The sequence below is a fragment of the Gracilinanus agilis genome, chromosome 6, assembly GCF_016433145.1.
Source record: "Gracilinanus agilis isolate LMUSP501 chromosome 6, AgileGrace, whole genome shotgun sequence".
NCBI lineage: Eukaryota > Metazoa > Chordata > Mammalia > Didelphimorphia > Didelphidae > Gracilinanus > Gracilinanus agilis.
The window spans coordinates 247,191,221-247,208,552 of NC_058135.1; the positions used below are offsets into that span (position 1 = coordinate 247,191,221).

The window sequence follows — 17,332 nt, forward strand, 5'->3', positions numbered from 1 at the left end:
ATGCACACACATATATGAATTCAGGAACTCATTGATTTCACATCTGTGTGTTCTGACAATTGCGGGGGGGGGGGTCCTCCAGCAACAACATGGAATCAGATTTGTTTGAATCTTTGTTTCCATTTTATAAACAAGCTGTTAATGATAGCTTAAAGAGTAATCTGAAAACCAAAGCCTTTAATCCTTAGAACAGGGAGTTGGAGATAGTGGCTTTAATAAAATAATCAATCAACCAATTTATCTTCTAGGTAATACAAATGTTGGTATCTGCTGGAGGTCTGGGCTCTTGAAGTTTCATTTCATGTCTAGTCACCACCCCAATCAAACAGTAATGACAGTATGGAAAATCTTTCTCATCATATAGGATTTTGTCCCATGAGCATCAGCACTGCCCTTGATATATGTATATGCAGATATTAATGTATATACTACAGCTATTAAATATATGTATATATATAATATACACATATTATATATAACTGATTTTTTCTTAGCCTCTATGCATTTACTTCATTTAAGTCAGTATATTTTACTGTAAAATGCCAGAGTGTCTGTTTTAACAAAGAAATCCCACCTTTTAGAGCTATAAAATACACAGAATTGAAAGCTGACACCTAATATATTTTTCATTAGAGACAGATGTTCAATGTAAATTCATTCTTCAAGCATTCATAAAAAAATCAGAATGAAGGAAAATGCTCTAGTATAACATAAAAAGTATTACTTATACCTTTGGAGTAACTTTTTAATGGATGTTGGTTTTAATTAGAATAATTTTTAATAAGGATTGTTTTTTTGCATGTATAAGACTTTTCTGCATATGACCTATGTATTGTATTCATCTTTTTTTAATCACTGGAATCTTTAAAATGCTTGAGCAATAGAGTTGAATAACAAATTATAAGAACATTTTTGCATTGTTGAAAAATTTGACATTATTTTTTTGGATAACAATAGAAATCCTTACAGTGAGAAGTTATTACTTCTGTTGGAAATTGAAACTGAATTGATTAAAATGACCACTCTAACAAAAAAATTTTAAAAGTGTGTGTGTGTCTATGTGTACACATACACACACAGTTTTGGCAAGAATCAGAAAAACAAACTGGAAAATATTTTCCTTACCATCATGAGAAAGCATAGGCCAATCTGGAGAATAAGACATAAAAATTGTAAGTTGACTTTTTTTTGTATCTTGAAGCTATTACTTTTAATCTTGGCTCCAGTCATGCTACATATATTTCTGAAATAATGGCAATTCCTACTTAAGCTACCTCTGGTGAAAACTCATAGCTACTGATGTCTGGCCATCTGCAGAAGTCATTATACTCACAAGAGGCTAAAATGTAAACTCTCTTGTGGAGACAATGAAGTATAAAAAATGATTCCCATTCCTAAGTTTAACATCAACAACCCCCCACCCACCCACCTACCCACCCAAGTTTCACATCAAACATATTTTGGAGTTTTTTTGTAATCCCAAGTCTCAAATTGAGTAAATTTCACTTTAACCAAACTACCAAGTCTATTGTTGAAAATGGGACATCCACTGCCTAAAGTTTTCAGCACATTGACTCTTCTCATCTGTTAAAAATAGCTTTCTAATAACAGATATCTAAATATTATTGGGTATGATATAGTAGAATTGTCCTGAAGTTTCTAAAATATTTCACTTATTATTGGTGTCTTACTTAACTATCTTTTTTCCCTTTAAATTTTTTGACCATATATTTATTTCAAAAATATTTATAAATGCTTATAATGTACATGAGGCAGGGTGGCATCAGGAAGAGTGAATCAGCCTTGATTTTAGGAAGTTCTAGGTTAAAATCCTGCCTCTGACTCAATCATAGACATTTAATTTAATCTCTCTCTACCATAGGCCAGTGATTTTCAAACTTTTATAATCTTGGACTACTATATTAGCAAAAATAAATGTTTTGAGCACACACCCTGAATATGAATATATTTATTTAAAATGTTCCTACTTTATTGATAATTATGTACTTTATAAAAGGCACAGAAAATACAAATTTTTAAAAAGAAAAGATGAAATAACTTTTGATTAAAGAATTAATAGGGAAACATAAGAGATTATAGAATATGTGTAGGACATTGTCAGGCATGTGCTATAGGAAAATTACTTTATCAGCTATGTGGAACATGGATTGTGATGGAGAAAGACCTGAGGCAGATCAATAATCTACATAAGAGATGATGAAAGATCTAAGCTAGGGTGGTGACTGTATGAGAAGAAAGTATATGAAAACAGAAATTTTTTAGCAACTGACTGAATATTTATATGGGAGGTCAAGGAAAATGAGGAGCTGAAGATGTCACCAAGGTTGTAAGGCTGTTGTCTTGAAGCAAGATGGTGACCCGACACAATAAAAAGGGAAGTTGGGAAAATGGCTAGCTTTAGGAGGAAAGGTAAGGATATTTGAGGTCTAGATCACAGTCTGTCCATGCCTGATTACACTGTATACTTTCTACCCAAAATGAAAGAGGAAAGCTTTTGGGTTTGCCTTTAAGGGTGATAAGTTTAGAGCTGGATGGGACTTCAGAGGCCCTCAAGTCCAACCCCCTCATTTTATGGATGGGTCATTGAACCTCCATGACGTTGTGATTTACCCAGGATCACACAGGTTAAAAAAAGATCACAAGTAGGATTGAAATCCAAACCCTCTCACGCTAGAGACATTCTTCTTTGTGTTTCAGTCTCAAGGTAATTTGGAAGCAAAAGGGGAGGGCAAAATCTTCCCATTGGCATCTGAGCATCTGCTGTGCTGCTGTGAGTAATTCAGGACATAATTGCCATGAGATGCCAAAACTTCGGGTCTTAAAAGAGAGGGAATTTGGAACTTGCAGATCATAAAGAAAGATTTGGGTGAAAGAGTGTTGGGAAATAAGGATTGGTGTAGCTATATTTAAAATCAACAATTGGCTCTTACAGTAAAGATAGACTATTAATTGTCTTCCCATCTTTTGACTGGTTGATCACACAAATCCAATGAAATCAGAAGTCCAGCCACAAACCCCAAAACTGATGTTCATAAAAGTCTATTAGGCACTATAGGGGGTTGCAAATTAATGTACAACTCTAAAGGAATGTTCATTCTAGTTGTACAGATATACATAGAAACCATTGCATAATCATAAAAATAGAGTATGTAATAATAAGTAGTAGTAACTAACATTTATGTTGTTTCTTAAAGTTGACAAAGCACATTACAGTTATTATATCATTTGAATGTTATTAGTAAATGCCAAATAATGTGGAGAGAAGATAGTGCTTTAGAAATTCAGATTCGAAAGAGAAGGAATAAAGCAAAGACTACATGGAATAAGTAAGGTTTCAAGTGAGCTTTGGATAGAATCTTCTGAGGGTATCCCAAATAAAAGGAAATATTCAAAGGCATGGTGTTCAAACCAAACAGAGATACATAGACAGATAGACAGACAGAGGGGGAAAAGAGACTTGACTTGTAGGAAATAGAGGGTTCATGCTAGGGAGCAATGGAAGATATGATTGGAAAGGCAGAAGGGGCCAGATGATAGAGTTACCCAGGTGTAATGAGGATTCGTTGATGGTTTTTGAGGAAGGAGGTGGCATGGTGGAAATGGTATTTTGGGGAATTAATTTAACAGAATTCTGTAAGAGAGAAGAAAAAACAAAAGGAAGGGAAACTTTTCATCCATACATGAATTGAGGGATTTGTACCATGGGAATGTTAGTGGAAATGGGAAGACAGAATATTTTGAAGAAAGAATAAATAGCATTTAGTAAGTTGCTTGATAAAATGGTTGAAAAGAGGTGGAGATGCTATTTCTAAAATAGGAGATAATTATTAACATTAGGTGACTGGAAGATAAAATGAGGCATGATGAATCTGCCATTAGACTGTATTTTGAGGGTTCATACATGACATGGAAGAAATTTTAAATAGTACCAGAAGCAAAAAATGGAAGTTATGGAGAAGTAGATTTCAGCTCCATGTAAACACAAACTCCCTAATGATTAGAAATGTGGAACGGTCTGCCTTGGAAATCTTGCATAGATTTTCTTTTCCTGCAAGTCTCAAAGTAAAAGCTGTATAATCACTTTGGGAGTATGTTATAGAACAAGGATGCTTATTCTAGGGCATGTGAATTTTTTTTAATAATTGCATTTCACCATAATTTATTTCATTTGTATTTTGTGTATTGCTTTATCAAACTGCCAAAGGGGTCATAGAAGGTAACTTTTAATTGGAATTGATTGCACTGGGTGGCTTATAATCTGTGATTCTCTATAACTTTCTGATAAAAGTAAATATAGAGCACTTTTATATCCTGTGTCTCTAGCTATGATACTGTCCTACACCACAGGGGCATACTTTTCTACATATGATATTCAGTGGTAACTCAAATTTATGTGGCTCTTTTAAAATGTAAGTATTAGGTGATGCAGTGGATAGAATACCAGCCCTCTAGTCAGGAAGACTTATCTTCCTGAGTTCAAAAATGACTTCAGACATTTATTAGCTGTATGACCCTGGGTGAGTCACTTAATCCTGTTTGCTTCAGTGTCCTCATCTGTAAAATAAGCAGAAGGAAATGGTGAACTACTCCAGTATCTTTGCCAAGAAAACCCTAAAAGGGGTCGCAAAGAGTGGATGTGACTAAAACAACTGAACAAGGATTTTCTAAATCACTTTCCATGTAGAGTTTCATTTGAGTCTACAAAACTGTGAAATGTCCCTATTTTACAGACGAAAGAACTGAGACTGAAAGATTAGTGACTTGGCAGCCCCTCACAGGCTCCACCACATTACTGATCTGTATAGAAGCTTTTACTTGAACCATTTTCTTCTCCATTTCAGTTCACTCTTCCTTAGGGAGTTTCTTATGGCCTTAAGCTCTTAGAGGCTCCCCATATTGATGCTGAACCTAATGTAGACCCACAATAGACTTAGCCCAAGGCAATTCAGAACTCTTGATCCAAGAGATCCACCAGGTTTCCATCCTGCTCTCCATGAGCAGGGACTTAAAGCATATACCACCATACATGGTCTAGAACTCTATTTTTTGGGCCACAGTGCATAGTCATGACAACTGAATTATACCATCACTGGTGAAAATATTCTATAAAATTTAGCTGAAATGATCTGGGACAATCCTGAAAGACTTATGATGGGCAATGCTATTCACCTCCAGAAAAAAGTACTATTGGAGTCGTCTTTCTCATCAGTATATATTTAGTTTTATTTTGGGGTTTTGGTTATGTATGAGTGTGCTCTTACAACGATGACCAATATTTTTGTGTTTTGTTGTTGTTGTGTTATTATTATATTATATAGTATCATTATTATATGTTGTTATTATTGTGTTTTGCATGACAATTGTGTGTTTTGCATGACAATTAAAATGTAAAAAAACTTAGTAGATCATCACCTTTTTATCAAATGATGGCTCTTGTCTTTCCATACCTTGAAGTATACCAACAATAAAAGATTATGTAAAACAAATATACAGTACCTTAAAATTACAATGGGGAGAGAACAGATTTTTACTTAAGGAATCATTTGTGCTGCCCAACAAGAACATAAATCCTTTTTAAAAAATCTAATAATTTTTTGATGCAAAAGAGTATTGCTGCTCTTATGTAGATCTCATAGAAAATAAGTCATTTCTCATGATTCTGAAATTCATGCTTGCACAGACTCATTATCTAGGATAAGCAGCATGGTATACTTAGAAGAGTGCTGGGTCGAAATTCAGAGATTCACCTTCTGGCTCTTCTGCTTACTACCTGGAAAAATTTGGACAAATAAGCCATGAGACCTCTGTAGTTCTCCATTTCCTCCTCTATGAAATGAATTAGTTGGACACGATGATCTCAAACATCCTTTCCAGCTTGAAACCTATGCTCCTGCCCTTATTTCCCTTCCTTCCTTTTTTTGTCATTGTAGGTAACGAGATAACAGCAGAAACTTTTATGGAGAAGTTGGATAATGGTGCCTTGCTCTGTCAGCTTGCAGAAACTGTACAAGAGAAATTCAAAGACAACACTGATGCTAATAAGCCCGTTAAGGTAATGCCTGCCAGAATTTTTTCTACTATTCACTGTTTAGTGGCCAGCCTTGATCAACATGAGACCCTGCAGAATTCTGGGATTTTTAGTTGTGCCTGGATGAATCAAGATCTCATTTAATGAGCTATCACAGAATTTCTTGGAAGGTTATCTGAGTCTTAATTAGGCAATGTGTGTTTTTAATTCCACTCTACTCTTACAATCCCTTTGGTAAGGCTAATTAATGTAGACTGGAGGATTTGACTGAAGTGGGTGGCAACTGACTGAGTCAGAAATGCCAGTTAATAAAGGAGCTGATTAATAACTTCTTTTATCAGTCTGAAATTCAAAATTTGGCAGCAAGTTTAACTACCAAACCTTTTTTTTTAGCATATCGCAATGACTGAAGAAAGTGAAAATTAAGGATTATGGTTTTTTTTTCATTTTAATTCTACATTTTTTAGGACTGTTTCTCTAGTTTACTCTGAATAAAAATGTAGGGGCTATGTATGACCTGAGCCTGTTACCTATGAACATGAGAACTTTGGCCTACTCTGCTTCTGATCTGTATCTTTTCATCCCTTTTAAAACAACCTAGTGGTCCTTTGCTTCCTGTTATATATCACAGTGATACTGGACTTAGGACAGACATCCAGCCCGCTTAGAGCCTTGTGGCTCAGAATTCCCTAGTTTAAGAGATCCACCAGCCTGAGAGTCCTTGGTAGCATCACTTTGGTTAAAATATTAATTAATTTTGCCACTTTATAATAGCACTTTAAGATTTGTGTGCATTTTACATATATCATCTCTTTTTATCCTTCCACCTTCTTAGGTAGGTACTTTCATTGCTCTCTTTTACAAATGAGGAAACTGAGGCTGAGGAAATTTAAGTGACTTGACCAGAATTTAAAATTTAAAAATGAACAAATAACATAAACTTAATGGATTAAAGTAAATAATAAATGTAAGTTAAATAATAAATGTAAATTAAATAACAAATTTTAATCAAGAAATAAATTTAAATAAAATAAAATAATGTAATGAAGTAAATAAAAATAAATTCAGTAATACATTTAAATTTTAAAAGATTTAAATTTAAATTAAATTAAATAATAATTTTAAATTAACTAAATGAAAGGATATGATATTTTATTTTGTAGAATTTTTTTTTCTAAAAGGAAACTTGTAGGAAGGTAGATGTAATACTAAAATAAAAACAAAAAGAAAACCAACAAAAATGACCTTAGAGACCTTCTAGTTCAATCCTTTCATTTTTCAGAAGAGGAAACAGATTCAGAAAGGTCATGTGACTTGTCCAAGAAAATATGTAGCAGAGGCATTATTCAAACCCAGTTTATCAGACTCATTCAATGTTCTTTCTTTGATTCTACTCTTCATTAACAGAGAAGAGAAAGCAAAATGATTAAATATTTAACTTCTATTTTAAACAAAAGAAGTGGGAGAATTTGCATAGATTTTGTAGTTATGTTATATAGCGTTCCACAGGAGTCATTGGTTGAATTTTTCGATATGTAAAATCTAGTTTGTTTGTTTCTAAGTAGTTATTGTTATTAAAGTCTTTCTAGCCCATTTTGACAGCTATCATGCCATGAGAAATCTAAAGCCAGCCTTGAAGATAAGGAGACCTGAGCTCAAGTCTTTCCCCTGACAAGTACACTAGCTTTGTGACTAGAGGCATATTGATGTAGACTCTTGGTACCTTAGTCTTGCTAAATCTATAGATGAAATCCCAGCTAAAATCCAGGTTATTTGGATGCCTCAACAATTTATCTTCAACTGGAATGTGATGCCTCAGGAGATCCTAGACTCTCTTTCATAGAAATTATTCAAGCAATCTTGCTTAATTCTGTGTTGAATTATGAAAGATTCCCAAAGGCTTTGCCAACATAAATAACAAAGTGACAGGTCCTACCCAGTTGAAACTGCTTTGAATGTGTCTTGGGAATGGACTATGTGTCTGCCATTTAGGACCAGCCTCAATCATTTTGGAGAGCCTCCATCCCCAGAAGACTGGCCACTGGTTACTGATATTTCTAAATCATACATCTCTTAAAATGCTGCCACCTAAGAGAGAATTCCTTATTTGAGAGCCTAGGCTCCCTGATAAAATCACTGCTCATCTTATGTAATGTGCCATTGTTTTAGTCTCAAGAAGACCAAATTACCAAAAACAAGTGTCTCTTTTCCTAGTACGGTCCTCATCGAGTCCACATGGAGTTCAACAGTGGTTAGTCACAGGGACACATTTTCTAAAAATGCTTTGTTATTTCCCATCGTTACAGAGTCATTTATCCTGCCCTGATGTCCTTCCCAATGTCCTGGATTCATTCCCTAGTCCCTACCTTTGATAAAAGAATATAGTTCCTAGTGCCAAGGAACTTTATGTAAGAACTTTGGTGCAGAGAATTTAGCAGAGGAGCAAAACAACTCTAGTGGCTTGAGGCTCCTTAGACCATCACAATGATGCCCCATGATGCCCTGGCTTCCTTGGATGTATCAGTTAGTGCTAGAAAAAGAAATCCACTGCTTGACATGTGGTTTCCTGAACAGTATCTCAGGTGTTCAGACCTCTTGGGCCCTTGGCCATTGTAGATAACTCCTCTCCTATTTTGTTTTTCTCTTTTCAAAAGAATTGAGACATCAACATGGAATGAGTAATGCAAGATTAACACGAGCCCATTGATTAAAGTGCAGCCCAGTGTAAGAAAGAAGCAAGAGAGGTGAATGAGGATCTGGGATGCGGTTGCATCTCAGGATTATTTAAGGACAGGAAAAAATAGAGTAGAATTTTTTTTAAAGTAGAATTAATGGGGGTGGGGAATCTTTTCTCAAAAGTTGGTCTTGATTTCAATTTAAAAAAATCTTTGTGACTTTCTAGACCAGAAACATTTTGTGTCTGAACACCATAAAAGCCAAACTTGTTTTTTTTAAATAAATGTTTGAATGATGCATCTAAAAAGACATTGATACTCTTGAAAGAGCTCTGAATTTGTAGATAGAGTGCCTAGATTTCAATTCTGGCCTTGTCACTTAATACCTGGGTAACCTTGGGCAAGTCACTCCATCCCTATATATCTCAGTTGTCTCATCTGTAAAATGAGGCTATTGAACTAGATGACCTTGTAGGTCCCTTCCAATTCTAAATCTATGAGCCTTCGTCTATAGTATATTGTTTAAAGGCAACAAGTTAGAGCTTAGGTAGAAATACCTTCATTAGGTTTGGTTTGTTCTATCATTATTGCTTCATTCCTACAAGGAGCTTTCAGGTCTAAGTTACAACATTTACTGAAACAGTGCCTTATGGTACAATGAAAATAAAGTTAGTTTCATATTCTTTCCAGTTTTTTCAGTTTTCTGAGGAAATTCTCAGAGAAAATCACTAAGATAAATCTGGAAATCTTTGCTCTTTGTGATAATAATATATAGAATTTTAAGGGATGCAAAATATTTTACATGTCTTATTGCTTGATCTATTTTAATCCTCACCACTATTATATTATTATCCCAATTTTACATCTGAGGAGCCAAGGACGATTTTATCAACTCTGGGTTTTAGTGGGGTGGCTGCTAAGCAGAACAAACAACAACAACAACAGCTACTACTACTACTACTACTACTACTACTACTACTACTACTACTACTNACAACAACAGCTACTACTACTACTACTACTACTACTACTACTACTACTACTACTACTACTACTACTACTACTAACTACTACTACCATTACTTCTCCTCCTCTTCCTCCTCCTACTACAGCACACAGGCACACACACACACAAACAAACGCCTTTCAGCAAGTGTGACTCCAGCTCAGTGATTCATGTCACTGAATGTCTTCTGTTATTTTTATCTGGAGGTTTCAATTTTACCTCCTTATTCTGGCAGCCAAATTGTACTTCCTCTGACAAATAATTAATGTGAGAAACTTAGAGCTGTATACATGTATGCAAAAGTGAGACATGCTCAGGATGTGGAAGGCACAACTGTGTATGTTGAGTATAGATTAAAAATGTTGAAGATATGAAAATGAATTCTAGAGAAATGTTAGTAGATATTCTATATATACACTTAATACTCTGTATAATCTTTAATAATACTTCATTCCTCTGGTTAGATTCTAGTAGTACTAGGATAAAACAAAATATCAAGATTCTTTATTTTCTTGTTTCCTTAAGAAATCATTCTTCCTTTCCCCTGTTCCTCCTAAAAACTTCTCTATATAATATCTTGTCCTTAATACCCCAAACCATACTCTAATTTTACATGAAAATGTTCCCACCAATGTATAAGCAGCTCAGTAATTCAGTCAAGAAATATTTATTAAGTGCTTACTATATGCTAGCCACTATTCAGAGTTCTGAGATTATATAGTGCCTGGTTGATAATGGGATTTAATAGAATCACAGAACCTCAGAGTTAATCTGGGACCTCAGATGCCATCTGATAATATGAATGAGAATTTTTTTCTGTAACATTTCTAATAAGTGGTCAGCAAGCTTAGTGTAAAGAGAGGAAGAACCAGGCAGCTGACTCTTACCAAATGGAGAGCCAACTGTTATATTTTTATTTGGGAACTGGCAAAGGCTACAAATTAGGACGTGATTTATTGTATTGTTGATTTCTAGAATTAAGGAAGTGATAGAGAAAATATTACTAATGTGGATTAATATTAAAAATGTGTCTTGCACACATTTTTTTGAGAGTCAGTTGTTAAACATACCAGAAAAAATGTGAAAGAGCTCACTAACTCCAGAAACAGCCCATTCTACTTTGAGTACTTATGTTAGGAAAATTTTGCTTATATGAAATTCTTCCTCTTCTACCTTCATGGCTCCTAGTTCTTCCTTCTGGAGCTAAGCAATATAAGACTAATCCTTTTTATATGTATAATCCGATGAATAATTGAAGATAGCTATCCTTTCTTCTTACTATCTTCTCTTTCCCAGGTAAAACATTCCTATTCCCTTCCACTTATTCTTATAGCATCATTTTTACATTTCTTTTGCCCATAATGATATAAGTCCCTGGGATTTTGAAATAAGAGGTAAAACACATACTGGATAGAAGGTCAACTTTGGAGTGATGAAGATCTAAGCTCAAATTTCTACTTCACTTCAATTCACTTGAACTTTTCTCAAGATGAAAGTCTATCTTCCATTCAAACTTCAGACCTTTTCTCTTTCTCCTTTTCTTCCTCCTCTGTGTTTTGTCTTCTCCTTCCTAGAACACACCATGAACTTGTCATTCAGTAAACATTTATTAAGCATATATACGTTCAAATCTGGCCTCAGAAACTTCCTAGCTGTGTGACCCTGGGCAAGTGACTTAATCCCCATTGCCTAACCCTTACCACTCTTCTGCCTTGGAAATGATATTTATTATTGACTCTAAGACATAAGGTAAGGATATTTTTGTTTTTATTTTTTTACTTTTATTTAATTGATTGATTAAGAAAATTTTCCCATGGTTACATGATTCATGTTATAAGGTAAGGGTTTTTTAAAAAGTATGTATATATGCATAGCCTTCTGAGTTTTGCCCAAAACATCCATTGCTGTGATTTTTCAGAATTTGAGTCTCTTAAAACAGGGATTATTCATGTCTGCACAGATCCATTCTCTTCAATCTCTTTGGATTCTTCTAGAGTTTCTAAGTTTTTCTGACTTTTGCTTCAAGAGAAAAAATGCATGGTTCTACTCTTTCTTTGGGGCCAAGAAGGGAAAGAGATTCTGAGAAGTAGATGACATAAAAGGGCTTCAATCGTGTCTGTATTCTTAGCTCGCTACCCTAGAGATTGGAGAATTTCCCTGTGGGTGAGATCTGGGGCATTCTCTCTTGAAAGTGAAAGCCAGAAGAGCATGCAAAAGGGAGTGAAGACAAGGAATACTCTTCTTTTAAACTTTTACCAGCACTATCTCTCACATAGGCACAGGGCATTGATTCTACCAATGAGGAGAGAATCCCATGAAAATGTATTTTTAGGACTCTGGTTACATCTGGAAAAAGATAACACATAATAGGAAGCTGAAGGAGATGGAGTGGAGGTGAAGGGTGCTGGGAGAATTAAAGAGTACAACTTGGAGAGGAATTAAGAAATGGCTAGCCTATGACTTCTCCTTAAAATGGAGGCTCTAAAAGGCAGTAATCCATCGGAAGGAGAGGTTGAAGAAGTAGAAGGTACTTCCAGTGGGTTAAATAAACTTCAAATGTGAAGATTGTGAGGCAATGTAGAAAAAAGACTGAGAGCATAGGAGAGAGGTCTTAAAAGGAATTTTCCATATGAAAAAATAGCTATTTTGCAAAACATAAACTTAATGAGAAAAGTGGTATTTTTTTTTCTTTTTCTCAAATTTCTTTAATATCTGGCTTCAAAGAAAACATCTGAATTCTCCTATTTGCTTCTACATTCAATCTGTTATTTTGTTTGAAGTCCATGAAGAAAATCTGGATTTCCAGCTATGTAGTTGGATAAATGAAGAGTATTTTAATAAATGAATATTATTATGAAAATAGTTTTGACCTCATGGATTCCTTGAAAGGGTCTCAGGGACCCCAGGGATTCTTACACCACACTTTGAGAAGCTCTGGTATTGGGAACTCCCAGGTGGAAAAACTCTCACTACTACCTCAGGACAGCTCCTTCTCTCTTATTTAGATAGTTGCCTTTGGGAGGCTTCATGGAATAGGAGATAGAATGATGACCTTAAAGCCAGGAAGATGTGTGTTCAAGCCCTGACTATGACACATACTGTGTATGTAGCTCTGAGCAAGTCACTTAACTTCTCAGTATTCCTAGGAATCCCTTAGGTACATTTATGTATATAAATTAAATATTTTCTAAAATCCTCAAACTCCTTGTCAGGTTTTTAAAAAAATCAAATTCTTACAATATCCATTTTTTGGGGAAATGTTAATATTGTCAATATTTTTCATTTCAAAAGAATAACATGAGAAATAAGTGATAAATTGACCTCTTCCTAGGTCAATGACTTGTGGATGGATATATGCATGGATGAAGGAATGAAGGAAGGAAAGAAATGGTTATTGAGTTGTGGCAGAGTGAAGTGTATATGGATTGTCTTTAGCTGAAAGTTGTCAGCTAAGGATGACATTATTACTTAAATTCAATTGACTGGTTGGCTCCTAGTCCAGATACAGATCATTTCTACTATTCATCTTGTATAAAGAACATCAGTAGAACTCTCATTTGATCATTTTTTTGTGGGTTAGAATTCTTCAGCCTTTGAATAAGTAATATGGGGCACCACGGTCAAAGAGTACATCCACTCTCCTCTTTACATTCTCTTTTTTTGTTTTGTTGTTGTTAGACTCATCTATTATCTTACTCTTGCCCAGACAGCACCGAGTTCCTCTCAGGGCAAAGCTTCCGTTAACTTCAAAGGGCAGTGGATGTTTAGACCAGGTTTGAAGGACAGAGAGCAACATGAGCAAAGGAACTACTGTTACTTAATAGAATGGCACATTATGCTCCAAGGGGAAAGTTGCTCATTCATAGCCCAATGAGAGAATTTGATCCTTGTTTCAGGAAAGAACATCCTAGGCCCATCAAGGATACCCAGTTTCCTGATCAACCCCAACCAACAAAGCTTCAGGATGTTATAGAATTTGGGAAATGAGAGAGACTAGAATTTCCTGTCAAAAATCAATAGAATAAGATATTTAAAGAATAATAAATTAACATTGAAATAGAAAAATCAGTGAACTTTTTCAAGACCAAAAAAATTATAAAGCTCTTCAAAGGTTTCACATAAAAAAAGAAACAAAATCCTAGTCCAGGTTAATTCAGCATCATCAATACCTGTAAATTATACCTGTTCTTTGAAATTCTTAGTTCCAAAATGGATTTATAAAAGCTATTTTTGAACTTACAGAGAACACACCTAGGCTAGATTGTGGTTTAGTTGGTAAACAAATATATTAGGTATACTTGCTTTTTAAAGGAATCTTCTTGTGAACTGAATAACCCCTATTTTTTTCCATTTTGCAATTTTGACTTGAAGAGGTTCTGAAGGCCTGGAGAATGGCAAAAGGCAAATGAATGTCTGAATTTTTTTAAAGGAAGACTATAGACTAGTGAACTTGAAGTTTCTTTCTTCAAAATCCTACAGTATACTATTAAAGGAGTAGTTTCTGAAAATCTTAAAGAAACATGTAGTAATCACAAGGATTCTGCCTGGATTCACCAGGAACAAGTCATGCCTCACTAAACTCCTTTCCTTTTTTGATAAGATTGCTAGACTGGTAGACCAAGGAAATGCTATAGTTATATTTTTCATAAATTTTATCTAAGTACTTGATAAAATGTTTAATGCTTTTCTTATTGGAAATGCAGACACATGTAGGTTAGATGTTTATGCCATCAGCAGGATTTATCATGGTTTAGTTGGCTGTATTCACGAACTGGCATTAATGGCTCAATGTCAACATAACTCCACATAAATATGGAAAGAAATATTTATTGAATTGCCCCCAGGCTTCTGTGTTTGGTCTTTAGTTGCTTAGCATTTCTATTAATTACTTGGATAAAAATGTGTAAGGCAGGATAATTTAACACAAAACTCACATTAGTGCTATGATCCTATGTTTATCTAATCATTAGTAAAAAAAAAAACAACAATTTTAGACCCAGATAAATTTCTGGGTGATGACACTAAAGACTAATTTATATTATTAATTTCTACTGTCATAAACACTGCCAATAATGACTGCTTTTCATGTGTTACCATTCACCCGATTCCAAACTCCTAGCTATACTATTGTCTAGTATTTTTTGATTATCAAATACATAGATGACAGAAAAGAATGTTAACTAACACACTAAATGGCAGGGCTGGAATGCAAAAAGAGAGAATGTTAGTCTGGATAAATAAGAGGAAATTGAATAAGAGAAAGTGTAATGTGAGTGTTAAATCTTGTAGTTGGGTTGAAAATAAACTTTCAAGTACAAGATCAGGGATGGGGAGCATAGGTAGAAAAGAGTTTACTCCAAGAAAGTTGTAGGGATATTAGTGGAGCACCAGCTTGATACAATCAAAGGTAATATGGTAACCAAAAAAAAGGATGTGATTTTAGGCTGCATCAGAAGACAGTGTCTAGGAATAGGGGGGAGATAACCTTGTTGTATTCTGTTAGATATGCCCTCTCTAAAATATTTCTGGGAATCATATTTGAAAAGGGACATTGACAAGTTGGAGAGCATTCAGAGAACAACCGTGATGAAGGAAGGTTATAAAAATTGTCAAAGACTGATCGAAGAAATTAGAGATGTTTAACTTAAATTAGCAAAGACTAAAGGGGAAACTTGGTAACTATCTTTATTTACTTTGAAAGCTATTAGGTGGAAGAAAGCTTAGAATTGTTTTGCTTTCCTCTGTTTTATAGAATCTATAGCAATTCATACAAGTTACAGAGAGGCAGATTCAGTTGAAAGATAAGGAAAATTTCTTAAAAATGAAAACTGTACAATTGTGAAATAGCCTTTCTCAAAAAAATACATTAAATAGTTTCAACTTTCAGATAGTTTTCTGGGAATATGTGTATTTATTTAATCCATTTACATTTTAAAAGTTGTACTAAGTGAAACATTCTTAGGGCATAAAGCCAGAAGAGATGTCAGTGGTCTAATTCTAATATGTGTATTTAGACACACTCTTCCTAAGAGGCTTTTTTAGCAATCGTGTGGTTTTAAATTTGATCCTGAGTCTGAAATGTGTTCCCTTTCTGGCTTAGGTAAGCTTAACTTTATTGACTTTAGATCCAAGTGAACAAAGCATGTTTTCCTCTAATCCTTCTCCCTGAAAGTTGGTTGACTATTTGTGATTTATAATAAGTCTGTGTTTCAGGGAAACCTCTCAAGACTAATTAACATATGTTGATATTATTGATTTTTGGTGAATATGATCATGATATTTTAATGAGATAATTAATGGATCTAATTTTCTAAGGAGACAAATTGCTGACTAGGCAAACACTCTATATCTATTCTATATCTGTCCAAGAAATTGTGTCCTTAACATAGACAGGGAAATTGAATCAGTCAAACAGATATCTCCATTTGATCCTGTTACACTGATAGTAATATTTTGACACCTTAAGGATTTCCCATTACATCTGTTATGACATTTCTGAAAACACCTGTTTCAAAAGCATGGAATGAGCTGCATCAGAAAGTAAGAGGAATCCCTTTCAAAGGAGGTCTTCAGGTAAAAACTGGGTCTCCACTTATTAGGTATGATGGAGAAGAGTTCCTGTTTGGCACACAGGTTAGGCTTGGGGATTTCTGAGGTCTTTCTACCTTTGACATTTTGTACTATATCAGGCAAAATAGCACTTACATAACACACAGCCACAAAACTACTTAAAAAGATTTTTGGTAAGTAGTTCTATAAATTGATGTCTCAGTTCTTTGGTGCTGATACTTGATTCCTGCCATATGATGAAGACTGGTTGAAGAATCTGGGAATTTTTAGTCCGAAAAAAAAAGAACTAAAAGAAGATATAATTTGTTTTTACATTTTTGAAAAGGTACCTTTGGAAGTAGGATTAAATTTGATATCTTTGGCTTCAGAGGGCAGAATGAGAAGGGAAAGATAGTAGCAACAAAGAGACTTTATATTAGGGAAAAAATCATCATTCATATCAGGAATTAAGAATTATTAAGGAATTAGGAATAACTCATTCATCCCAAAGTGGAAAGGGCTCCGCTGATTGGAGTTGGTGGGTTATATATTATTGGAGTTCTTCAGATGGAAGCTGAATGACTTTGTTGAATGCATTTGAATATAAATTTATTTTACCTCATTTTGGGGGCATGTATTTAAATAGAAGAATGCTGAGGTCTCTTCCAATATTAAAAAAAATCTGTGACTTCCTCATGCTTTTGGACAAAGAAATTTGAGATAGATATGTATGCTTTTCATTTCTCTATTTTTATCTAAACTTCTCTGGGTTGCAAATTGGCTTGGTGGTAGAATGGATATCATATCTTTCTACTCTTTTTATTTACCTTTCTTTCATCTATAAGTATATGGAAGCTTCTATGCACTCTAGACCAGCAGAGAGTTCATCTCAACTGGTGAAATGGACAGATATAATAATGGTCAAAAGAGTTTGATAAGTAGGGATAGCATTACCCCTATACAAAAAATATTTTCAAGGTATATAGATATAGATATAGATACATAGATCTATTTTCAAAGGATATTTTTGAGCTGGTTTGAGGATGGCACTGA

The 17,332-nt window shown here is 34.5% G+C and overlaps 1 protein-coding gene across 1 annotated transcript in view; it reads left to right on the forward strand.

Moving 5' to 3' along the window:
- Positions 1-17,332, forward strand: part of GAS2 (growth arrest specific 2) — a 154,932-nt gene that overhangs the window by 12,620 nt on the left and 124,980 nt on the right. Inside the window, exon 2 of the mRNA XM_044681839.1 lies at positions 5,952-6,073. Coding sequence (XP_044537774.1) covers positions 5,952-6,073 — 122 coding nt within the window. The remainder of the gene's footprint in view (positions 1-5,951; positions 6,074-17,332) is intronic.